We start from the raw sequence: 27,180 nt of genomic DNA on the forward strand, positions 1-27,180 counted from the left end.
AGAAAAGCATCGGTGCTTTTGTGGTGTTTCTCTCGTGGTCGCATCGTGTTCCAGCTGATATTATAATTTATTGTGCGGCAAGTGTTTAAGAAAACCCAAGACTTCTGGCTATAAGGGGTCGTCATGGGGCACCCACCTCGACTGTCGAGGACCACCCTCGCCTGTCTCTTACTTCTATTCGTCACCGTTGAATCAGCCAGTAAGTACTTTCACCGTTTCATCTTTATATTAAAAAATATAAAAACAGTGACGAGTCATTCGCGGTTCCACGTGAATTACATTTGACCCAGAAACAAATGGGGATAGATGGGTCCTAAATATTTCTCATCTTCTGTCGAGAAGAAAAATATTCGTTCGAGGATTTGATGCTAGGAAAAATGAAATGTCATCTTTCTACGAGACAAAAGATAAGAGGATAAATGGTTAAAGGAATGACAGATTTGCGTCACCGGAAGTTTCTAATGGTTTTCACGTCAAAAAGAAAGGAACAACGTTCCTTCTTACGTTTCATAGCTGAAATACAAAAAAGGAAACACACAGCTCGCTTCTTTAAAGCATTAAAGCTTCTTCTTCTCGGGCTAGATTATTTTTTGCAAAGTGAAATAAATAAAGAAATAATAACATGTCTACGAACAAAAAGTCCAAGAGGTCGTTTTATACATTTTTTACGTGGCCGACCTTTTTTCATTTCTGTGAACCTTCGAGAGGGATAAACTGTGTCTTATTCGGGAAAAATATTTTTTTTTTTTTTTCGCGGGGGAAAAAAAGGAACTGAAGGACAGAATATTCTTATTCTCTGGAGACACTTGCGGTGTTCGCGTGTATTAGGGTAATAGTATAATAAAATTTCGTGGAATTCAGAGATACCCAGTATTTCTTTCTCTTATGTAAAGTAGTTTTAATTAAAATAAAAATCGTTCCGTTCGAAAGATAAAAAATCGAAGTGAAGATAATTTTTCGATCTTCCAATTACAACAGTTGCGAAATAATTTGCGAAAAGTTTCGTAACTCTTATCTCCTTCGAAGATTAAAGACATTTGGAAACTTCTTCGGATTCTCTTTAACAAAAGTGAAAGAATAGAATTTTAATCGAAAAAAGATCTACAAATTTTCTGACCATCAAGAATTATATCGATAATTAAAATGAAAATTAATTAATTACGAAACTGTTATTACATACACTGAGTCAAAATCACCCCCAATTCCTGATAGAAGGATTTCAGTGAAGGGGTTGACAAATTCTTTTTTAATTAAAAAAAAAAGTCTCGCGATGACAATACAGCGAAGAAAACTTGCCGCTCGATTTTGAAAGTTTCTGAGCCGTCAACGCGAAGAAAATATATTTTTAACGGGCTGATAAATTCAATTTTACACGGGAAAAGCATCGAGCAAGCACAATGGGGCGAGAAGTAACCCCACGCAGCAACAAATTTTCCTTCAAGTTTCTTCAGCCTGTGTAAAATGCATGGAACTACCCCTTTCGCAGTCTCCCAGGGATTCTGTGTGTGGACCGAGTAAATAACTTCCACCCCCGCAAATACGTACGCCGTAGAAAAGTTTTCGTATATCGCTTCTTCGAGACTCTATCAAGAGGTCAATGCTGAGATACCTTCTATTCGTTGTCAATTGAAAAAAAAAAAAAAAGGCAGAATGTTTATTAACACTTTGACAGCCATCGCGTATTTGTGACTCTGATACATGATTTTTTTTCGTTACAATACCCTGAAATTTATTTCTGTTTAATCTGTTATATAATAATTCCATATAGAAAGTTCGATAATTCTGTGTTAATTATGAAAATTCTTTGATATAATTCATTTCGGTAATCTGTTTATAAATAATAAAATTAAAATAATTTGAGTCTTCATTTCATACGGTATCTTGCTTGATTATTGAAATAAATTATGCGAGTTACAAAAGTGTTTTAATATAAATTGTTGCACATCAACGTGGCTTATTTCGAAATGCAAAAAAAAACTCTGACACGATTTGATAATATAAAAGTATCGTAAAACGAGGCTTATGTCACATCGATTTGTTGCTTAAATCTCGACGAAAATAACTACACGAATTATTCGTTGATGTTTTTAACAGAAAATTGCTGATGGTCAATTATAACTAACAATAGTGCAGAATGAGATTCGTGTATTGTGTTGCATTTCAAGATTTCAATCAGGGATATTTCGTAACAGGAAGTTACTGGTAATTTAATTAGAATATTACAGAAATAATACGAAGTTGATTTAAGAAATTTCAATTTCGTCTAATGAAATGTGTACCTAAAAGTAGAGATTTATTTGAGACACGTTTTGATCGATAAATATTTCTCATTGAGATATAGCTACTGAACATTCTGGGAATTTGAAAGAAATTTATATTTAACAATTTATGCTTTTTGATCTCTACGTTAATATTTTCTCTAGAAATTTTTCTAATGGGAATATTTTAGTTATATTTTCTCTTTTAAATATAGCTTATGCCTGGATGCTTTGAATAATAATAGTAATAGTAATAGTGATAGTAATAAAGTAGTGATAGTAAAAATAATAGAATACTAATAACAGTAGTAGTAGGAATAGTAATAGACACAGGAATCGAGTAATGATAGTAATAATAATAGTAAAATGGTAAATTGAAATTTTTCCTAAAACTTCCAAATATTTTGCACTCGCCTGCAAACATATCTTAACATTCACATCGGGCTATTTTTCACAAAGAATTTATCAGGAAAGCGTACACTTGTTGCAAAACGAGAATTCTCGTTTCCCAATGCGAATGGGTTGATAAAAATTTCTTCTTTTCTACCAACGTGTACCTCGTCGTTTGTTCAAACGAGCAGTACAAACGAATTCGACGGATTATTATCGTTCATTTAACGCGAATTTCTCGCTCAACAACAGTGTGCATGATAGAAAGGGTCAACGAGCCCGGGTCTGGATGGTTCTTCGTGTCAAAAGGTTATTCCTCGTGTCAAGGATGAAGAGATTAGACGACGCGACGGACGGATGTCGAAATCAGAGATTAATTCCTCATGATACGATTGGCAGAGATTGTTACTAAAAAATTTCTCCCAATCAATTTTTTCTCTCTTTTCTTCATTCTTTAACGCGGGACATTATTTCAAGTTCAAAGCTTGAATTATAATTGCAAGCCTGGGTTAATCTTGACCCGAACTTACAAAAAATATGCAAGGATATTAACCCAAGGTTAAATGTATAAATTTAAGAAGAAAGAATTTCATATATCGGAGGAATAATTTTTAAAGGAATAGATGAAACATAAAATTGAATTAAAATTAGGGCTCTCTCTGGTCCGCCGTCCGAACGGATGCACAAAAGAGTATAATTCTAAAAGCAGCAGAAGATAGCTGCTCGATTCGTTGACGATTATCTTTGACCCTCGTTAACTCGGGACTTGTTTCTTCCTTGCATGCACAGTACGAATCATTGAGATCACATGTGAACTTTGTAATCTAATTCCTTCTTGGAAAGAAAAGTAGAAACGCAAGTAAACAGCTAGTGTTTCAAACGAAGAAAATAAATAATTCAGGGATGGCAGAATAAATATTTTAAAAAACATCCCTGCAATATTTTTTTAACAAAGCTTATTTGTTTCGAGTGAAAAGAAATTCTTTTATTTAAAGATATATTATAATTCTACGATTTTAATTTTTAATATTTCTTTTTCTGGTTTAGCTAGATTTTAAAATTCTAAATTAAATTGTTCTTATGACATTTAATACACGATCGTGTTCCGTGTAAACGTTCGTCTAGCAAACATTAAGAGATCATTAGAGAACATCAAGGAGTAAAAAATAAACTGTTCCAGTGTGTTTTCGCTCAGTCATGAATCATCAACGTTGCGTGTTCGTTATCTTCAACCCCCCCGTTGGTCAGAAAACAGTGCATAAACCAATTTATCAGATGGTAGTATCGGAAATGAAGTCAATAATTCCCAGTCGTAGCTCTAAAATAACGGCTAACTTGTGTTTAATTAACCCTTCGTGGATAATTGCATGGAATAACGAGCATACTGCATTTGACTATTATTACTAAACGAATTACAATGCTACTAATTGCTCTTTAATGATTAAAAGAGGATTCGTCGGATTTATAAAATAATAATCAGACATTATTAATTACGTTGAGAAAATTGATAAAGAAGAAGAAATCTAGAAATTATTTTCTTCCAAGCTTTTGAATTTTTTTTCCAAAAAAGAATTGCTCATTTTTTGAAACAATCAAGTTTGAATTTCTGCAAAAGAAAAAGATGGAAGAAATCGGTATAACAAAATTTGCAATGAATTTCTAAGTAGAACAATAATTTCCAAGGCCGCCTACATTTTCTGTCTCACGAAGAAAATGAAAAAGAAGGAAGTGTAGCCTCGATTTTGAATGAATTTTGCGAAGGGTCACATGAAAAATTACTAGGAAATGGGTTGAGTCTCAAAGGACCCGGGTAAATCGATTCACGTTCGATAAGAGCCGAAGGTTATCGTTTATTCGAAAAATAAACAACTTTCCCCAAAATTGAAGGAATAAAAATTTGTTCGATAGTAAAAGCGTTACGACGGAACAACGAGATCAATGATCCACGGAGACTTCCTCCACTTTGCAGGCACCCATTGTCGACGGAGTTAGATGGACGATGATGGACAATGATTAGCTCGCGAGTTCTACGAATCATTATAAACCATCAGTCTCCGTTATTGTTGTCCCACTTCCGCGAGCTAGACGCAATGTTTAGAACTCATTCGTAGTTTCAAAATAATGCAACGGTAATTAAAATATTTTTGCAAAATTACTTCCTTTCTTTAATTGAACCAATGAAAAGCATTAAAAGGAAACGTTTCACAGCGCGATATTTCTGGAATTAGAATTTTGCATAGTTGAAATATTTTTTGACATATGAGGACAGGGTTGCAGCCGGCTGCAGGGGTGGAAAATTTGTCAAGCTTCCAAACTTTCAGTTGGAAGGAAAAAGAAGATAAAAATGTATCATTTCCACAGGCTACTGTTATAAATATTTTCAAATTTAAATAGCACGAAAGTATAATAATAAAAATTATTTAAATAATTGGAGTTATGGTGACTTCTAAAAAATAAATCTTCAATTGAAAAAAAGAAAAGGCATAGAATTAATTTGTACGCCTCTCGCAGTCAAAGGGTAAAATAAAATAGAAAAAGAGAAAATTTCATGAATTTCTTTGAATAATTATTCCAGCTCCTAAAAAATTTAAAATGAATTTCACCGAACAGCTATCTCATATTTTCTTCTTTTCCCTTCGAAGCTGCGCAAGACGGTGTGCAGATGAATTTCGAGTTAATCAGAATTTCATTTTCCTCCTACGAGGTGTAGCTGTGAAAAATTAGAAAGACCAGTTTCGAAGCAATTCCAGATAAAAATTGAACGCTATTGTTTGAACGCCGGTCGAGATTAGCCTAGCTAACCATGTTGATCCTACAAGATTTATCGTTGAACAATGAAAATACTCTTCTTATCGCTCGTTAGGGGCAGATACACTTAGAATCACTTGGTAAACAATGTTCGTTCATCTGTCATGTATCGCTAACTTGGTTGCACACGATATCCAAGTTCAGGGAAATTCTGGTAAAGGGTTTTTCTTTTCCAATCGATAACAAGAATCTTCTCAAATTTAAAATCACAGTTAAAAATATTACACTCGATTTTCTACCTTCTATTATTACCCAAAGAAATATTTAACACTGAAATACTAAACGTAAGACCGAGGGTTCCTTGGGAAAATGAACATTTAATTTATGGGACACTAGGGGTTGCAAAAGTTTTCGACATCGAGTAAACGAAAAAATATACAGCATTACAGGACATTACATAGATCCTTGTTTGTTTAATTCAAAGCTATAGTGTGATAAAAACCTTGAAAGGCGGAGCCTGGGTCAATCGTGACCCAAAGTTAAATATATAATTTTTAAACGAAAGAATTTTATATAATATTGAAAGAATAATTTTTAAAAGAAAACTGTAAAATTTAGAAAATTAAAATAATTATATGATATGCAAAATTAAATTAGAATTGGGGCTCTCTCCATGGTCCGCCGTCCAAGGGTTAAAGACGATAAAATGTAAATGTATCAAGTAATAATCTTTATTACACGAAGAAATTCCTTTTTAATTAACGTCTACACGAACTTGGAGCAAAGTTTCTTTCGTTTCCATCGTTTTCAAAGGGATCATTAAAGAACAACAAGGAAATCAACTGAAACGTTGAATAATTGCCGATGAGCAGCACGAACAAGCGGGGAAAATGAATTTTCAATGGAACTACAGACAAGTAACAAATCTGGGATAATTAGTGCCGTGATAAACGAACGTGCACTCGTGTAGTTTTCCACGCGATCAGCACGCAAAAAGCTCGCTGCTCGAAACAATGCATCACGGTGAAATATAAGCTTTGCTTTCGAACGACCATAATTCCGGTAATGAAGACATATCGCAGGGAATAGGGAATCGATAATGCGGCCAGCCTCGAAAATGATAACCCCAAGTAGATTTCATATACGGATGACATTATTGATTACTCCTATGGAGATTGAAGAAACTTTATTCCTTGAAACGACATTAAAATTACTTGAAATTCTTTTCGTCCCTTTAATACACGTATATCTTATGGTACATAACCAGCTGGAACAAGGTCTGTATCATTGAAATGATTACAGGTCCCCCATGTTAAACCGGACATTTGGTAAATTGATCTAACGTCCCTACTTCCCAATAAAATAGATCAGATACGATACTCTGGTCGTTGCATATATTTTGTTGCTCCCAATTTTCAGATTTTGAATATCAAACTTCAAATAAAAAATTCGTATTGAGGCAGAGAATTTTCTCAAAGGACTAGAAGTGTTAGAATAAAGAAATTGCAAATTTCTATTTGGTACAACAAATTTTGAATATCAAACTTCAAGTACAAAATTAGTATTAAGGCAGAGAACTATTTTAAAGTTAAGAAAATTAAATTTCTCAAAGAACTAGAAGGGTTAAAATAAAAAAACTGCAAATTTTTATTTGGCACAAAAAATTTTGAACATTAAACTTCAAGTACAAAATTAGCATTAAGGCAGAGAACTTTTTTAAAATTAGGAAAATTAAATTTCTCAAAGAACTAGAAGGGTTAAAATAAAAAAACTGCAAATTTTTATTTGGCACAAAAAATTTTGAACATTAAACTTCAAGTACAAAATTAGCATTAAGGCAGAGAACTTTTTTAAAATTAGGAAAATTAAATTTCTCAAAGAACTAGAAGAGAGAATAAAAAATTGCAAATTTCTATTTGGTACAAAAAATTTGGAATATCAAACTTCAAGTACAAAATTAGCATTAAGGCAGAGAACTTTTTTAAAATTAGGAAAATTAAATTTCTCAAAGAACTAGAAGAGAGAATAAAAAATTGCAAATTTCTATTTGGTACAAAAATATGTGAAAAATAACACTTTAGATACTTTTATGCTCTATCAATGATACAGCTGTGAACAGATTTATCTCGTTCTTAAATTTCATCGCAGTGACATTTTCGATGCAATCGTCGAGAAATTCGTGAAACGAGTGAAATTTCAAGCGAGATTGTGATTTTCACGCGTAACCCTGCACCGATTACGCGTCGCGACGCTGCAGCGAATCTCTGATAATCGGATAATGGAAGGGTGGAGATGCTAGAATTGCGGCCGAAGCTATTAATTTCTCGCTTCATCCTGCAATCCCTTGAATCTGTGTTACTCCATTGTTAACGAGACACTTTGAAGGATTGCAGGAAATGGAATTTATCAACGCTGAAGATCGTTCTAATAATAAATAAGAAAGCAAATGAGAAATTCGTGAAATTTTCAAACTATGCTCTGTAATTCTATTTTCATACGAAACTGAGAAATAATTATTATTTAAAAGAAAAAAAATTTTATTTCCCAATTTTCTACCCTTTTTTACCGTTTGGACGATGCCTTGAAATCGGTATTAATTTCAATTTTCTACGACCAGCGAACACCATTCTGGGTAAATCCAATCTGGATCCAGTAAAACGGAAAAATGGCAAAGGCGTACGTGACAGGAAATACATCGAATTCCCGGCGACTCTTTTATTATAATTTATCATGACCTTTCTTACAAAAGAGTGCGGACATTGCGGTATTTCGCTTCGTGACTATTCTTACCGCATTCTGCTATTAAAATGATCTCTCAAAAGGATTCTAATAAAATGGAGAACATTTACTTCCAGATTACACTTGTCCACTTTTATTGCGATTATGTTTCAATTTAAATTATCCTTTCGCTTGCTACTTCAAATATGAATATAACATTACCCTTTATAAAGAACGAAAGTAATATAGAATAGAAGATTAAACTAAAATTGGGTTTCTCTCCATGGTCCGTCATCCAAAAGTTAATCCTACTTACCACGTTCCAAATTTCTTTCTTCTTTAAATTATTTAATTACGTTAAATCATCAACGATTTTCGAGATTTTCCAAAGAAATGGCAGGAAAAATTTTCCTTTCAATTTTTTGAAACGCCGAATTTCGCGTTCGAGCACACTCGAGAATCGATCGACTAAAAATAAGCGTTTCAAGATCGAGGGTCAACCGAGTCAGCGATTATCGCGTTATCGATGCGACCTTACTTTACGAGGTTCAGCCTCCCTTGCACAAATATGCCTCTTCTTTCTCTCTTTTTCTCCCCTTCTCTACGGCCGGTAATCAACGCGGTGAATAAAAATGTAATCGATTACAACGGGGAGTCAATAAGATTTTTTATCGTATTTTTGTTTGGTGGATTTACCCGGTGCATATCGTGCACCATTGCTGGAATAAACGATTAATCCGTACGTTGTTATCGCGGTGTTCGAGTGGTTGGAAACAAACGACAACTGTTCGATCGTTGTTTAATATTCTAGCGACTGATTGAACGAGAAAACGTCTTGATTATAAAAAACGCTCTTCAGGATTTTGCAATCGTTTCGCGACAACGCTTTATTCGTTCCTGTATTATTAACACGTTGAATGCCGTGTCATCCATATTTGGGTGACACTTGAATTGTCAAAGGAAACCATTATCTATATTATTAGGAATTTGGAAATAATGGAAATAATAAATAAGATTAAAAAAAAATAAAAATATCTAATGAAAGTTTCAATAGCATTTGCTTGGCAGTCAACGTGTTAAACTATTCATTTAATTATTGGTACCATTTTACCCAAATTATATTCCATAAAAATATAAATGATGCGTTACCCTTTCACGAAAGAAATAAATAAATCATGCCGTGGGAGGTGAGAAAGATTTTCTCGAGGACACTGATATTCCGGTGAAAAGGCAAAAATATTCGATCCTCTAGGAATAATGCCGAGCAAACACTGAATTTCGAGCGCGTGATTGCCCTACGGGTGAAAACGTGGACCATTTTCCTTTTCTTTTTTTTTTTCGCGGTCAATTTATCAAAGGCCATTCGAAAAAGGGGATCACGGTTTCCAGTCACGTCGAGAAATCCTTCAACGACGGGAAACTTTCATTCTGTACGGGGTCGGAAAGGAACGAAGGTATCTCGAGGGAGTCTCGTGACGATTAAATACCGACGGAACGAAACGGATTAACACCCACACTGTCGCGCATTGCTGCCATTTATATACCTGGACGAAATTAATATATTTTTCTGCGCCGATTATTTCGAGATATTTATAGGTACTCATCTGTTAATTGAATGTAAAAGACAGACGTGAAAAAGTTCCTTTCGACCGGTCGAAAGATGACATAACGTCATCCATAAGGCTTTTGTTGTCTTCGTTATCATATTGCCGTCGATTACGATACGATTAGCGTGGTTATTATGTTGTTACAACGTCGTTGACAATGATTCTCTCGGTTATTATGCTGTTACACATTATCATGGGACGTCGAAACAAATCTCGATGGGGACCAACTATCGGTCCCCCTTAATGACGAATTCAAGTGGCCGATTTAAGGACTCGGTCCCCGTCCCTCGCTCCATTCACAGTAAATTGTTACCAAAATTGATGGCCGGTCGAATAATCGGTCAACGAGACGAGTTGGAATAATTAATGTTAAAAAGAAACATTTTTCACTGCGACTTAATTATCTTTCAAATTAATGACGCACCGTGTGCGTCTAATGTTAAGCTAAAATTAATATACATGTTCCTTGATTTCTATGCTTTTGTGATATTAATTCTTGTTTCTATTGTTTCAGGCAAATGTACAGTCGGCTGTCATGGAAGTAAGTGTCCAATTTTTTTTTTTTTTCTATTAATCTTTGCTTCTGATTTCGATCGACTGATATGTAATACTGTTTTTCTCTTACCTTTTCCTCAGTGCACCCGAGCAAAGCGTACCAAGAAGGTCACACATACGTCTACGAACTGCATGGTATGTCGGTGACGTCCGTTACCGAAGCAGAAGGGGATGCCACCCTTAAATTGTCCGCCACCGTGGAACTGTCTGTCAAACCAAACTGCGTCCATCAGTTGCGGCTGAAGAACGTCCGGTTCAATGGAGCGGTAAATACGTTTCTTTGATCTTCGAACTGAAAGTTGATAGAGATAGAAGATAAATAAAGTATCGAATTCGATTCAACGATAGAAAAACCAAGTCGGATTTCAGATTTTCTATTAAGTTCCTATGGACATCGAATGGGATTTGATCGAAAAATTGATGGAAATGTACGTACGCGATATTGGCTGACGAAGGAATGTCTTTTTTCAGCCTGCATCCACGCCGGACGTTGAACAGTACGCGGTTCAATTCAATTATCACGATGGACACATTGACACGGAGCTGTGCACCGAGCCAGGCGACTCCCAAGGATCTCTTAACATCAAAAGAGCAGTTGTCTCGCTGTTCCAGTCGGCTGTTATGCAAGAAAGTGGTACGACGACTCACCACGAGGTTGGTATACCTGGAACAAAATAATTAATTGGTCAGATCAAATGAAATAACGAGTTCAAATTTACTTAAATTTTCATTGCAAAATAATAGATAATAAATGTTTAAGTTATAGAGTAATATATATAGTTGTTAACCCTTATACAATAATTGGTCCTTTTCTTGAAAAGTTTCGTCTAAGGATTGTGTGCCAGACTCATTAGTAGGGTTGACGACACATCCCTGCCCTAGACGCCTACGATATTGATTTTTGGATCACGTGCCGGTCGACCGCCAGCGAGAAAGAAGCAGTCTCGTAACCACCTGGCGGCCGCCGGCCGAACTTTAGGCGTTCAGGGAGAGGAGCACCCCTCCCTTCCCCACTAGCCACTTACAAATGTGTTAATTTTCCAGACCGACGTGATGGGAGCTTGCCCGACCGACTTCTCCTTCCACAAGGAGGGTGACACAGTGGTGGTCCGGAAGAACAGGAACCTTGTACAGTGCGCCTACCGCGAGAACATCAATCAGGGTCTGATTTCAGCCAGCGTCGACACGGCGGCGGGCATCAAGTCCTCTCCTCTGCTCGCGTCTCAGCAAGGTGTCGTTCAACGCTTCAAACGCGGTGTTCTGACCGAGGCAGTGTCCAAAGAGGCCTACGAATTAAGGCCGTTCAGTAATGGTAACGCGGGTGCCAAGACCGCCATGGAGACCAGACTAGCCCTGAAGAGCGAGAAGGCTGACAACCCGACCGCGGCAGTGTCCCAACCTAAATCTCTGATCTTCGAAGCGCCTCATCCGGTGTTGCAATCATCCGCAGAGGCCATCAGCAACGCGCTGACAGCTGCTAAGGCTGAAGTGGCCGCAGGAGTGAAACCAGAAGCAGCTAGCAAATTCAGTGAGCTGGTCAAGGTTCTCAGACTGAGCAACAAAAATGACATTCTATCGGTTTACCAAAAGATGAAACAAGGCGCTGGTTTCAACAAGGAGGACCGGAAGCTGTTCCTGAACACTCTGTTCCGAGCTGGAAGCGGCGAAGCAGCGGAGGTTGGAGTGGAACTGGTGAAGAACAAGGAGATCTCCGGCATCGATGAGGTCTTCTTCTACGCGAGTTTGGCTTTGGTACATCACGTGAATCTGCCTTCGGTGACGGCCGTCTCTACTCTGTTGGACCAACCTAATCTACCTCGACTCGGCTACCTGGGAATTGGACAGCTGATAGGCAAGTACTGTCAGGACCACTCGTGCGAGAACGTACCCGAAGTGAAGGAGGCTGTGCACAAGATTCGCGAGAAGGTGGGCAACGGCAAGGCTAAGACCAGGGAGCAGGAGAACCTCGTCGTATCCGCCCTGAAGGCACTGGGTAACACTCGCTTCCTGGACGACGCTACGCTGCAGAAGTTGGCCAACATCGCGGCCGACAAGAACGTCCGCAATCGTGTCCGAGTGGCTGCCCTGGACGCTCTGCCCAACAGATGCTCGATGAAATGGAAGAACACCGCGTTCAAGGTGCTGGCCGATCGCGAGGAGGACAGCGAGGTCAGGATCAGGACGTATCTTGCTCTGGTCGCCTGTCCTTGTCCCCACGTAGCCAATCACCTTAAAGAGGTGCTGGACAAAGAGACAGTTAACCAAGTGGGATCCTTCATCCAGACTCACCTAAGGAACCTAAGAGCCTCCACCGATCCCAACAAACAGGAAGCTAAGAATCAACTAGGACTGATCAAACCACGAACCAAGTTCCCTGAAGATTTCCGGAAATACTCCTTCAACAACGAACTCTCCTACAAGATCGACGCCTTCGGTGTTGGATCCAGCCTGGAGAGCAACGTGATCTACAGTCAGAACAGCTTCGTGCCGCGCTCGACGAACTTGAACATGACGATGGAACTGTTCGGACGCAGCTTCAACTTCCTGGAGCTGGAGACCCGCGTGGAGAACCTGGACCGAATACTCGAACGTTACCTGGGACCTAAGGGAAAGCTCTGGGAGAAGGACCTGGAGGATGTGAAGGCCACCGGCACCGAGACGGCCAAAGACCTTGAAAAATACATCAAGGAACGATTCAGGAAGACCGTTCGAGGAAAGCGAGAGGTGAAACAAGGAGAATTGGACAAATTCGCGAAGAACGTTCATCTGAGAGGCAACGAGGTCGACCAGGACTTGGATCTTGATCTCTCGGTTAAGTTATTCGGCGTTGAGCTCGCTTATCTTAGCTACCAAGGCGACAGCAGCAAGTTGAACCTAGAGGCCATCGTTGACAAGGTGTTCCAACACTTGGAGAAAGGCTTCGACATCGCCAAGAACCTGAACTACGACCTTGAGAACTATATGCAGTTCCTGGACGCCGAATTGGTATATCCAACTGGTTTGGGAACTCCCTTGAACCTTGGTGTAACCGGAAGCAGTGTGGTCCGCATAAAGACAAACGGAAAGCTCGACATCCCAGCTATCCTGGATAACCCCAAGAACGCCAACTTCAGAATCGCCCTCGACCCCAGCGTGTCCGTCAACATAGTTGGAAACATGATCGTCCAAGGTCTAGGAGCTGAAGCTGGAATGAAAATCGTCAGCACCCTTCACACGGCCAGCAGCACGGACGTAACCGTCTCCGTACTAAACGGCAAAGGCGTCGACGTCAACTTTGGTATACCAAAGAGGAAGCAGGAACTCATCAGCGTCAGCAGCGAGGTGTTGCTCAGTTCTGGAGCGAAAGGTGACAAATACGTGGCTCCCAAATTTGGAAAGGGTAAATCGCACTCGGACTGCTTCGATCAATTCTCCACCATCCTTGGTCTTACGGTCTGTGGACAGATCTCCTACCCGTACGAAGATCTCGCCACCATCCAACAGAAACCATTCTTCCCATTGAGCGGACCAGCTAAATTCGCAGTCACCGTTGAAAACAACGACGTGAACAGCTACCACTTCAAGGTCTACCTGAATACTCAGGATCCGAAGAAAAAATCCTTCGAGATCCTCCTGGATACACCCAACAGCAAGACCAACAGACACGTGTCACTGAACCTGGAGGCTGGTCTCGAACCCCACAAGTACGTCAAGGTCTCCGTCGACTCGCCCATCAAGAAGGCTTCCTTGGAACTGATAAACAAGGACACACCTCAGGAACGCAGCCTCACCCTTACCGCGTTCCACGATCAGATGGAATACTACGCTCGCATTGGAGTGTTGGCCTCCGGAAGCAAATACAAACCGGTGCTGGAGTACAGAGTACCCGAACACATCGAGAAACTGGCCAGCGCGAAGACTGGTCTGAAGTCGGGACAACATTACAACGTCGAAGGTACGGTAGATGTTTCCGACTACCAAGGTGGTCAGAAATACGTCCTCGACAAGGTCGCCCTCGTGGTCGGCGGTCAGAAATTGATCGTCGTCGACGGTTCAGCTGTAATGACACCCACAGCTGTCAACGTTGACACGAATCTTGGCTACGGCGATAAGAATCTAGCTCTAAAACTGGACGGAAAGAAGGTGGCTGACAGTAACTACGCTCTGTCCGTGTCTGCAATGCCATCGACCGACCCCAACATAGGATTCAACCTGAACTGGGAATTCAAGAAGGGAAAGAACGACCTGACGAACAAGTTGGTCTTCGTCCATGGGGCTGATCCAAACTCCCAGACCAATCGTTTGTCGTTGAACCAGAACGCCGTTTACAAGCTGGACCCTAAGAACCTACTTCTGTCCACGTCCAACGAGCTCACTTATCCAGCGCTGAACATGAAGCTGAAGTTGGATGGCAAATTAACTCGTAAATCGATCAGCACCGATATCGAGGTCAAATACGAGACTTTCAAATTTGGCACCGAGCTATCTGCCAAGAAGGACATGGAGAAACCAGGTGACTACGAGATCGAGCTGGAGGCTGAGCTGATGCAGAACGCCGTGGAGGTAAAGTCCAAGCGTACCGTCCTCGATCCCCAGAAGAGCAAATTCACGAACTCTCTGGAGCTGAAACCAGGTGGTAAATACGAAGCTGACGCGACGGTGACCCACGACGTGAGCAAGAACAGCGTGAACGTCCAACTGGACGGCGACGTGAACCTGAACGGGAAGAAGGTGAAGATCGACACTGGCCTGGAAACTAATCGCGAATCCATCAACTCTCGCGTCTTCGTGAAAGTGGATAGCGTTAAGTACGTGGAATTCTTGTTGAAGACCAGACGATCGCCGCATCCTCACGGTACCTTGACCTTGAATCTGAAGAACTACCTGACCGCCAGTGGTCAGTACGTCTTCCAGAATCATAAAGGAAACGCCAACCTGAACATCGACATCCCTAAGATCAATCGCAAGATCAAGGTCAACGGTGACCTTGCCATATCCGGCTCCGAACAAGTGGGCAACTTTGAGGTCCTCTATGACGCCGAGAAGGACCCAACGAAACGCGTCAAACTCTCCACCATCTCTGACATCACGAAGAACTCGATAGATACTAAGAACGTTTTAGAAGTCCTTACTTACAAACTGGAACTGAACGCTAAAGGCAAGCTACAGGGAACCATGTCCGATGGTCACCTGCAGTTGGACATGGACGCCACCCTGCCGAATGGACGCTACCTGGTCTACAAGTTCAAACGTAATTCCGCGAAGAAGAACAACAAATACGACATCCAAGTGGACTCAGAGCTGATAGACAGCGAGAAGAAAGGTGGACAGTCGAGGAAATTCGCTTACATAGCTGACGTCAAGGACATGAATTTCCAAGATTTTACACACGGGAAGAGCTCCGCTCAACTGAAGTACGTGGACACGGAGGGTAAGGATACGCAGGTCACCTTGGGCGGACAAGACGTTGTCCAGCCGGACAAGACCAGAATGAGGGAATTGTCCGTCGAAGTGAGTGGTGCTAATATTCCAAAGAAGTTCCAGCTTGAAGCGAGCTCGACCTGCGGTGATAACGAGGCAGCTTACAAAGCGAAATCCTCCTTGGGTGATGACTTCTCACTGATGGTGAGTAATTAACGATCACAAATGATTCTTTGGGTCTATCTGACCTGGTTAACGCTTAATTTTATTTACAGAGCAGTGGAACAGTAAACCAGGGCAACAAGGTCGATAAACCTTCCAAGCTGGAAGGAGTCCTGGACATGAAACTGCCTAGCGACAAGTTAAGCAACTTGAAAGTTGAAATTTCTTCAAGTATACTGGAGGCTATAGAAAAGAACTTGCTCGAATACACCGAATCCGTGAAATTGACATACAACAATGACAAAACTATGCAAGGAGAGTCGTACTTGAAACTGCAGATCCCTGACAAGGATCCTAACGCGGCTAGCTCTGGTACTGGAAAGCTAACGTTGAACGTTCTCCAGCATCCACCACTGAAACTAGAAGGTAACTACGAATATGTTCCCACCCCTGAAAAGCAGACAGCTATGGTTGATCTGAATGCTAGTTACGGAGACAAGAAACTGTCCCTTCGAAGTGACAACGAGTACCTTCCTAAAGTCGCAACGATCAATCTGAAAGCCAAAGGCAATGCCCTTCTGGAGAAATTGCACAATGTTGCCTTGGACCTCAAATACAAGGTAGTATTTCAAGAATACCTTCGTTTACAATGTAATCTATCCTCAACTGATCTTCTATTTTAATTTACAGAGATTCAAAGAAGAGAACAGGATGCTAGTGGACAGTGTCCTCACTGCTGATGGTAACAAGTATACTTTGAACAGCGAAGTCCAGCATCAGCCTACCAACAACGTGTTCCATCTGACAGCTGGTTGTCCATCAGGCAAGACTGAGGTACTCTCGAAGTTCCAGAAACTTGGAGACAAAGAATACAAAGGTAATTATCCTAGAATCCTTAGATCAGCTTAGGTAGAGTGGAGTATTATTGGGAATTTCATTACAGGTGAATGGAAAGTGAACACCCCCAAGGGATTCGTGGTTGCTGACACCCACGTGGACCTGGAGAGCGTCGACAACTTCGTAATCAACGCTAACTTCGACAGTGACAAGCTGAAACACCGCAAGATCCACGCTGAGATCGCCAACAAACCAACTGCCAAGGCTGGAAAGAGGATCGCCATCACTGTGACCAGTGATGGTCGGAACATTGTGACTGGAAGGTATATCAGTTGCAATTGTATAAAGATCTGACAAGGTTTCTTCAAACAGACATTACTTGTCTGAACGAACCAATGTCTTTGTTGATTATTTCAACGATGATTACTTGGGGGACTAAGCTTCTACTGTCTATTCAGCACAAGTTACAAGAAGCGAGACGAGGATGGCAAGATCGTGGTGGAAGGAAACGGAAATCTGAAGGTTGGCGACGACACCAAGAGCTCGTCCTTCAAGTACACTCGTCAACAGCTGACAAGGGAGAAGGATGGAGAGGTTGGTGTCGCGATGGTGTTGAACGCTAACTTTGGACCATCGGCTATCGTTGGTGAATTGAAGCTGTCGAACAAGGAGGTGCATGTTTTCAACAGCTACTGCGAGCAGAACAAGGACTGTGCTCACTTCAAGCTTCAATCGACCCTTGATGTAGAACGTAAGTAGTTTCTTTATTTCTCAACTCCTCTGTTAATAGAGTGGTCCGATATGCCTTTTGTGATACATTTTCAGATAAAGCTCTACTGAAACACCAAATAACTGTGGAAGTCGACCTGAAGAAGTTCAACGTACCTGCTGAATTTGGTTTAAAGACCAGCACAGAGTTGAAGAAACCTAACTTCGACCATACTACCAACCTTTATCTTCACTCCACCAAAGACAAAACTGAATACACCTACCAAGTGTACATTCATCCTAAGGAAGCAGGTAAGAACCATAAAATGATGTTAGAAATATTTACTAATTACTGTTAGATGACTTTGCTAGCTTGCCATAACATTTGACACTGGTAAAACTTAGAGTGATGTTAAATTTTGATTACAGCTACCATCCTGACCCTGCCAGCTCGTGAAATGGCTGTTATCCTGACATACGACTTGCCAAAGACCAAGCAAACGGGTGCATACAAGATGGATCTGTCACTTTATCTGGACAGGAAGAACAAGCCATCAGATAAGACCAGCCTGTCAGCCACTGGGGACATAAACGTCGATAAGAACAGCCTGTCTTTTAGTGGAGAGACCAAGTTCACTTATCCTACACAACCTAAGGTATTAATAAAATTAATAACTCTAGATTTTTAAATTATGAAGAAGAAGAGGTTGCAATTAGAAAATTTTAATTAGACTTAGATACCTCCTGGAAAAAATGAAAATAAAAATCATTATTAATCTTTTTAGGACATGGTAGTGAAAGGAAAGCTCCACACCGGTGGAGACCATCTGTTGGACGCCAATCTGGACATCGACGTGTTCGCCAAGAAATCTCAAAAGATCACTATCGTGGCTAACGTTCAACGTCAGCCGATTGCAGAGGGTACAAACGTGACCGGAGTGGTCGAAGTGAACAGCCGTGGACAGCAGTTGAAACTCGATCTGAAGTCTCATCTGACTCTGTCGAAGCAACAAGCAGGATTTGGTACCTTCTTCACTTACAACGACGTCAATCAAAAACCAAAGACTATGGGTGTGCTCTCTTCTGTGGATGTCAATCATGCTTTCTTCCTGGTCACTTTGCCTGATAAGGAACTGTTGAAAGATGACTGGAAGATGGAGTTCTCCAAGAACGTGCAAAAGGTCGACAGGGAATTATCTGTACTGGGTGAGCCACCACATGTAATGAACTTCGAAGCCAACGATTTGAATCGTTTCAAGCTCCAGGTGTATTCGAAAGGTGAGATTATTATTTTGAGGAATGTAGAAAAATTTGTTTGGATTGAAAAATGATTTGTTTTTCACTTCGCTTTTCAGACAAACCTAATAATAAATTGAGCGTGAATGGTCAAGTAGTACTCGGTCAGTTAGCTGAGATCCACGCAGATTTGTTCAAGAATGGCGGAAAGAAGGATCTGTTCCACGTTTTGGTTCATCTTGATGAGAAACAATTTTTGAAACCTGACTTTGGTTACAACAAGGATAACGTAGCTGAACTTTTGGTAAGTAAATGGATACGGTTTTATCGATCGTTGAGAGAATAGGGTGCCAAGGACATCACGTTCTACCCCTCGTTGAAATATTCCAGGAATTATATAAAAATAGAAACATCGAATTGGCTAAGAGGAAGAAGGAGCTTCTTGATTACGTGGTCGAGGAAGTAAAAGTGGAGGGTACAGACTTACTGGATCACCTGAAGAAGGCCCAACCTAACATAAAGCCCCTCATGGACTATTATCAGGGAGAGTTGAATAAGATGAAGGATGAGATCTATGCTGATGAGACTGTTAAAGAAATCCAGGCTACCTTGTAAGTATTCCTATGGGGTACTTTCTGTTTTTAATGGAAGTATCGTGGAAGAAATTTCTTATGGAAAGTTTATGTTAAGGTAATTTAACACTGATGCTCGAGCAAGGTGATTGAGGAAATTTATTATCTTATATATTTCTTTGTTTTCATCCTTGGGTGGGTTAAACAATATCTCTATATTTCTATATTTGCAAGTTTCCAAATTTCTAAATTCTCAAGTTTCTAAATTTCTAAGTTCCCAAATTTCTAAATTTACAAATTTTGAAATTCCTAAATTTCCAAATTACTAAATCCCCAAATTCCCAAGTTCCCAAATTCTCAAACTTCCAAATTCCCAAACTCCCAAATTCCCAAATTGCCAAGTTTCTAAATTTCTAAATTTCCAAATTACTAAATCCCCAAATTCCCAAGTTCCCAAATTCTCAAACTTCCAAATTCCCAAACTCCCAGATTCCCAAATTGCCAAGTTTCTAAATTTCTAAATTTCCAGATTACTAAATCCCCAAATTCCCAAGTTCCCAAATTCTCAAACTTCCAAATTCCCAAACTCCCAGATTCCCAAATTGCCAAGTTCCTAAATTTCTAAATTTCCAAATCCCAAGTTTCCAAGTTCCTAAACTTCTAAATTTCTAGCTCCCCAAATTCTGAAATTCCCAAGTTCCTGAATTTCTAAATTCCACTTCGAGATTATTATAAGAATTACTAAACATTATTATTTCTTTCCAAGGGACAAATATTTCGGTGCACTGGTCGCAATCGTTGCGGATACCATGAAGCAGATCGCCCAAGGTTTAGAAAAATTGCAACAACAGTTGAACGGTATCATAACGAACGTAAGGGAAGCCATCAAGGCGACTTATCCTCAGCTGAAGGCGTCTTACGACAAGATTTTCCATGAATTTATGGAAATCCTCGACGCCGTGGCGAAACTCACGAACACTTATCTTAAAGCGATCTTGAATCTCATCAACGAGCATCAAAAGGAGATACAAGACGTTATGAGCGTTGTATCAGGAATGACTCAAGACTTCGCGAAGATTGTTACCAAGGGATTAGAACAGATCAAGCAGAATCTCGAAGAATTTGGTGCCATGTTGATTAATCAGTTGAAGGCTCTTCCGATTTACGAGATGGCCAAAGAGAAATATCAAGAATTACAACAGTTCCAGATACCGGAAATGATTGTTAGCCCTATCGAGGAATTCTGTAAGGTCATGAACACTGCCCTACCCACGGAAGAACTTCGTCAGTTCACCGATGCCACCTGTCAATACTTCGTCAAACACGTCAAACACGAAAAGGTAATTGTAAAAATTATTTAAATTTCACGTAATTATTTAAAAGATCATCTAATATTGATTAGCAAAAGAATTTTAACTAATTATTATGACTGAATATTTTGATTAAATAATTTTTTTTTTTTTCTGAAATACTCACCAGATTGACGAGATGGCCGAGCTAAAGAAATTGTACTCTCACGCAGTGACTGCGCTCCAATCAGTCCTGGCTCTTCTACAGAAACAGGCAACATTCGATAACGTGTTTAACTTCGTTCAAATCCAGGCACCCATTGATTTCAGCCTTTTGTCCAAACTCCCTGGCATTTCCACTCTAAGGGTGTCTGTTTTGAACCTCTTGCGCAACAGGGAACTACCGTCGCCTCTGGATCTGTACTACACTTATAGGTAAAACGATTTCGATAAATCAATTTTCCATAAACTACGTTCAACCTTCCCTTTGTCTATTTCTGCCCTTACCTTAGCAGAGACTCTAACGAGAATCTCCGTCTCAATATTAATTACTATTATATATTCGTCACAAAGCCGGTTAAATTAAAGTGACAAATATAAATTGCGCTGTATCCTCAAAACGATCCAGACATCGGGTTATTTCCTTCGATTTCGAGATTCAATCTGAAAAATGTACAGGGTGTTAGAAAAAAGAAGTGAAATTTTAAAGAAGTTTCTTAATTATTGAATAATTAATGCCCTCTGAAATATTTTTATCCTTCTAACGGCGGACCATGGAGAGAATCATAATTTCAATATAATTCTGTACTTCATATTATTTTCATTTTCTAAATTTTACACTGTTCCTTTAAAAATTATTTTTGACCTTAGCTTCTTTAATCTTTCATTCTACAATAGCCATTCTACTTCATAATTACAATTAAAACTTGTCTGATTTTACATGGATATTTTCACTGTGCCACTGAATGTGTCAACCCTCGAACGGCGGACCATGGAGAGAACCCCAATTTCAATTTTTCTAAAAATTATTCTTTCAATATGTAAAACACCTTCATTTAAAAATTAGATTTTTAGATTAACTTCAAATTAATATTGCATATATATACAAATTGTTTAAAATTATGTTTATACAGACCAACCCTTAACCCAAGAGACATCCTACCACCGTTCAGCAAATCAGGAGTCGTCACCGATGGAGGACACTTCTTCACCTTCGACGGACGTCATCTGACGATGCCTGGAACGTGCACCTACATCCTGGCGCAGGATATGCAGGATGGAAACTTCTCGGTAGTGGCAAACTACAACAATGGAAATTTAATCAGTGTCACCATCACCGAACCTAAGGAAAGCATCACGCTCAAGAACAATGGAAATGTAAGGGAACATGCATATACTTCCTTCGCAGAATAGTCTTAGGGGTGAATCTGAATAAAATTGAAATCTGGGACTTTGATATTTTTCAACTACTCCTGAAGAATTACTATTTTTATAATTTTTTATTAATAATGTAATCAGGAAAAAATTAAGATTTCTGGGACCCTTTTGATTTTATTCTAACAATAAGTTAAAAAATTAAACAAAATTAAAAAGGCAACAATATTTTTTGAAATAGTAAATGGAATATTCAGAAAAGGGCCCCCTGGAAAGTGAGGCCCAGGGCTGTGGTCTTTAAGTAATTTTTCATTGCAATTAAATATTTTTTATTTACAAGAAATCACAAACGAATCGACCCCTCGTTCCTGTGTACGAGCCATTAAATTATAATTAATTCAATTGCTTCTTTCAGATTTTGGTGAACAACAAACCGGCCGATTATCCGGCAAGCACGAAGAACTTGCACGCCTATCTCGTTCCGCCGTTCGCCAATGTGAAATCCGATTACGGTGTACGCGTTACGTGTTCCAACAAGGTGCCTATGATTTGCGCCGTCCACGTTTCCGGTTTCTACTTGGGCAAACTACGCGGTCTCCTCGGCGATGGCAACAATGAACCGTACGACGACTATACTTTGCCCTCCGGAAAGGTATGTGTCTCGTGTCACGAAGTTTCTAAAGCGTTTTAACTCACGGAAGTCGAAGTTTTCGTGGAAATAGCGAGGAGGTGGTTGCCTCTCGTGCCGGCTCGAATATCGTACGATCTTCAAAGGGCAACGATCCTTCGACCCCTGTGCTCAATCTTTTAGGACACTAGACTATTTTTGTACCTCTACTTTCATGGAGCAATCAATTAATTCCCTTCTTCAAATTTAAGAATATTAATATCACTATCGGTATTAATTTAATATTTTTCGTTAGATCACCGAGAGCGGAAGCGAATTCGGGAATGCGTACAAATTGAAGGGCGACTGTCCGGATGCAGCTGCAGTTGAGCACAAAGATCGTGCTCCACTCTGCACCGATTATTTCACCAGCCAAAGTTCATCGTTGAAGTAAGTAATTCTATTTGTTTCAACAAATGACCTCCGAAGGTTTCAAATATTTTATTTTTAAAAAGAATCTTGGTGACAGAAAATCAGTAAAATAATCTACGATGTGCGATTACAGATCGTGCTTTAATTACGTGAATCCAGCTAATTACCGTGATGCTTGCGACCACGCGGTTGCTGCAGGTACACCTGAGGGTGCTTGCGTAATCGCCACAGCTTATCATTACGCTTGTTACGCGCAAGGTGTGATGAGTACTCGTGTCCCTTCAACCTGTGGTAAGTCATCAGATTTTTCTCTGATTAATCTTCTAATAAATCTATAGACTAATATTTCTTCTGACGTTTTAGGAAGCTGCAAAGTAGGAGGAAAAAATATCAACATCGGTGACACGTTCAGTGTGAAGGTACCAAAGAAAGAGGCAGACATAGTGTTCGTGGTGGAACAACAGCATCCAAACGAGAAGGTTTTCAAGGAAATGGTTACCCCTTTGATGGCTGAGCTCAGAGAGGAATTGAAGCAACAAGGAATCACGTGAGGAATTTGTTTCTTTGTTGTAAATAAATATTATTTATTTCTACTTAATCGATACTTATATTTGAACAACAGGGACGTGCACATCGGTCTGATTGGATTCAGCGAGAACACAAAGTGGCCACAGCACTACACTATAAATGGCAACCCTAACATCGATGGTGAAGTGAAGAACATCAAATTCAGTGACAAGAAACCTAGTGTCAGTCTGGAGGTAATTATTTTTTCATGATTATTTGTCTACTTGGAAGTACCATTGGTGTAATTAGAATTTTGGGGGTAGGCCAGGTTTCTTGGTAATTGTGGATTTATAGAATTTTTAATTTTGTAATTGTGGAATTTTTTTGATTTTGGATTGGTGGAATTTTTAAATTTTGAATTTGTGAAATCCTTAAACTTCAGATTTCTGGAATTTTTAAATTTGGATTTCTGGAATTTTGGAAAATACCACTTGCAGGATCGAATTAAGATTTCTGAAACCCCGAGGCTATTGAACTTCCAACCGAATGAATACTGTCAGCTGAGAGTAATTCTCGGTACAGTGTCCTCTTGCAAAACAAGTATTTCATTTCCCAATGAATGTTAATTGAGAGTTCATTCACACATCTAATGCTTCCCTAATACGGAATAAAATGCCTTTTTCCTTATCATTCACCGACGACATTAACATTCTCATCAACACGAGACAATGTCGCTAGAGCCGGTGCAACACGTGTTATCACTAATGAACCTGACTCATCAGCTACGATACACTTTTTCTTATCTCTGACGTGATTCAGAATCGATCACGTGTAACAAGATTATGTTTTTCCTTTCCTTTTTCTGTCAAGATAAATATTCATTCCATTCCAGTGACTAATAGACTATGCTAATTCAAAGATGATTCGATATCAGAGTCACTTCAAATAAATTTCAAACAGATAAGGATTGTTATAAATTACCACAGATCAAAATGAAAAAATAGGATGATTATTTTGTATTTTACAAAATAAAGTGAAAAATAGGGTGAATGATAATTAATAGCAACGAGAGTCATTAATCTTTACGCGCGTCTTTCAAGAAAAATAAAATTTCTTCGAATTGTACATTAAACGCGTACCAAGTTTTTGCTGCTTGTTTGCGCGCGTTAAACGAGAAAATAACTAATTGCTTCCAGGAAGCAAAGGAAGGCGACACGGAAAAGAAGATAACCTACTTGCACCAGAAGTTGGACGTTGAACTGGGAACATTCAGACTGACCGATGCCTACGAGGAAGCTATCCGATATCCATTCAGACCTGGTGCAGCCAAAGTAGTAATTGGTGTGATCGCTAATCCATGCGAGAAGAGTCCATTCCCTATTTCTGTGAGCATCATTTTCAGCCCACTAATTAGCTAAGAAATTAATTCGAGTCAATTTCATTTCATAGAATTTGAGTTCTATTTATAAACAATTAATTTTGTAATAGGGTAAGGTATACAATGATTGACCCCTTTCCTAAAAAAAATAAGAAATATAATATAAATTTTTACCCCCGGACGGCGGACCATGGAGAGAGCCCTTTTATTTTCTAAATTTTACACTGTTCCAGTATATCAAACTATTTCGTTTAAAATCCCTGTAGCAGATGGAAAGTTTAGAGATTCTCAGATATAATTTTCATCTTTCAGCTGCAACAAATAAGGCTTCTGTTGGGCATGAAAATCTACCGCGATCTCGGTCTTACCTATCATCACATATCATACCCGAACGAGTTGCTTGTATCGGGTAAACCCCAGAAGAATATCGTCGGCTACGACCAAGAAAACGCGTACACGTTTGCTGATAGCAAGAAGAAGCCTCTCAGCGGAAACAGCGACATGAAGAACAACCTCGTCGCGACGACCAACGACGTCTGCGCTGATTTCGCAGTTTCCGTAAGTGCCTGATCAAAGAGCGATCTTTCATATAGATTTCAAGAGATTTATTTCTCATTACAAATCTGAAAATTTTCACATGTTTTTACTTATTACAGTCTGGAGGAGCAGCTTTCAGTTCGGACAACTTCCTGGACGCGAAACCGAACCAGAAGAAGCAATTCATTCAAGTGGCTGCGAAGAGGGTCGTCGATGGCTTGGTTAGCGTAGAACTCGAGAAAGATTGCTCGTGCGATTATCAATTCGGTTTCGTCGGGCGTACTCAATGCAAAATCGTCGGTCGCAAGGAGGCACCCGCGGTAAGTGAACAATTTCAACATTTTTAAATATTAATTTTCAAATTAAAAATTTCTATGCTTGCTGTTTCAAAATATAAATTTATAGTAATGCCCCGATAAGAGACGTATTTTTACCCACATAATAGACGCCTCCCCTGTTAGTAGACGCATTTTTTCCCCTATAATCTCAAAATTGCTCCAATTTAAAAACTAATTAGGTCATCATTAAGAGTGGTCCATAGACGCCTCCCCCGTTAATAGACGCATTTTTTCCCCATAATCTCAAAATTGCTCCAATTTAAAAACTAATTAGGTCATCATTAAGAGTGGTCCATAGACGCCTCCCCGTTAGTAGACGCATTTTTTCCCCATAATCTCAAAATTGCTCCAATTAAAAAACTAATTAGGTCATCATTAAGAGTGGTCCATAGACGCCTCCCCCGTTAGTAGACGCATTTTTTCCCCCATAATCTCAAAATTGCTTTAATTTAAAAACTAATTAGGTCATCATTAAGAGTGGTCCATAGACGCCACCCCCGTTAGTAGGCGCATTTTTTCCCCCATAATAGACGCCTCCCCCATTAATAGACGCGACCTGATCCCAACTTGCGTCTACTATGGAGGCATTAATTAAAAAAAAAAATTAATTATCTTTTTCTATATTTCAGAGATCCACCAAGGGAGTGAAAGGTTAAGATAGGAGCTCACCGCGCAGACTAATTACCAATTAATTTAGCTATAATTGTATTTGTTACTTTGTTATAACACAACAGGCGTCTTTTTTGATACTTGTAAGCGAATTAAAACGTTCATCAGACCTTAAAAAGCAAAACGGGGTCGAAAGAATCACGAGGACTGAGTGTTAATTCCTACACAGGATGATAACGTCCTTATCTTATTTTCTTCACGCGTACGTAACATCGTGGACGTGAGAGAAAACGTGAATCGTCGTTGATTTAGCCGAAAAATTTGTGTACATCGAAGAGAAGAAACGCGTAGGTATTAAAATTGCGTGACGATCAAAGTAATCATAGAGAAAAATGTAAGAGGGTGAGGAAAAAGAAAAATGAAAGACGACGAGTAAACAGGGGATGGATATCGATTCGATTTTACGGTACGATTTGTACGGCTTACCTTTATTAAATTAAGATACCGATGCTGTACGACTCGAGCCTGTTAATCTGAATTCAATACCTAACCGACGTATCGTTTATCCTCGATACTAGATGCTATGTCTGACTTGTGAAGAAATATACATTACATTGTTCTTATGTGTACCATCGACCATCTTTATTATTTCAAAACCCTTCACCTTTTGTACCGTTTACCTTCACGCGATATCGCGTGATTGATCATCAATGTCTAAAGTTAAACTTATAATTTATATACGAAAGAGTTACATGAATTGGGGCTCTCTCCATGGTCCGCCGTCTAAAGGTGAACCCTTTGACAGAAGAGAAAGATAGGAACCATAGATTTAATCTTTAAAAATGATTTGAAAATTTAATCTGAAAAGCGTTAAAATCAACCCTGTCTCCACCCTCGCTGGAGGAAAGATAGTTGATC

The 27,180-nt window shown here is 39.5% G+C and overlaps 1 protein-coding gene across 1 annotated transcript; it reads left to right on the forward strand.

Moving 5' to 3' along the window:
• LOC114880858 (apolipophorins) lies at positions 1-26,891 on the forward strand. Its single transcript, XM_046286785.1, has 26 exons — positions 1-199; positions 10,236-10,262; positions 10,358-10,542; positions 10,748-10,930; positions 11,321-15,880; positions 15,952-16,458; positions 16,529-16,715; positions 16,782-16,998; positions 17,134-17,426; positions 17,501-17,695; positions 17,813-18,039; positions 18,169-18,661; positions 18,739-18,923; positions 19,010-19,230; positions 19,958-20,531; positions 20,671-20,915; positions 21,614-21,857; positions 22,270-22,506; positions 22,778-22,911; positions 23,027-23,184; positions 23,257-23,440; positions 23,516-23,654; positions 24,597-24,785; positions 25,091-25,336; positions 25,435-25,635; positions 26,283-26,891. The coding sequence occupies exons 1-26, from the start codon at positions 124-126 to the stop codon at positions 26,307-26,309; spliced, it is 10,134 nt and encodes a 3,377-aa protein (XP_046142741.1). The 5' UTR covers positions 1-123; the 3' UTR covers positions 26,310-26,891.
• The last annotated feature ends 289 nt before the right edge of the window (positions 26,892-27,180 follow it).

This window comes from Osmia bicornis, chromosome 8, assembly GCF_907164935.1.
Source record: "Osmia bicornis bicornis chromosome 8, iOsmBic2.1, whole genome shotgun sequence".
In the NCBI taxonomy this organism is placed as follows: Eukaryota; Metazoa; Arthropoda; class Insecta; order Hymenoptera; family Megachilidae; genus Osmia; species Osmia bicornis.

Bases quoted from the DNA above. Each gene is read 5' to 3' on its own strand.
- LOC114880858 (XM_046286785.1), top strand. From the start codon at position 124: ATGGGGCACCCACCTCGACTGTCGAGGACCACCCTCGCCTGTCTCTTA. The intron at 16,716-16,781 runs GTAATTATCCTA...ATTTCATTACAG, and splicing joins TGGAGACAAAGAATACAAAG to GTGAATGGAAAGTGAACACC. The intron at 23,185-23,256 runs GTAAGTCATCAG...CTGACGTTTTAG, and splicing joins TCGTGTCCCTTCAACCTGTG to GAAGCTGCAAAGTAGGAGGA.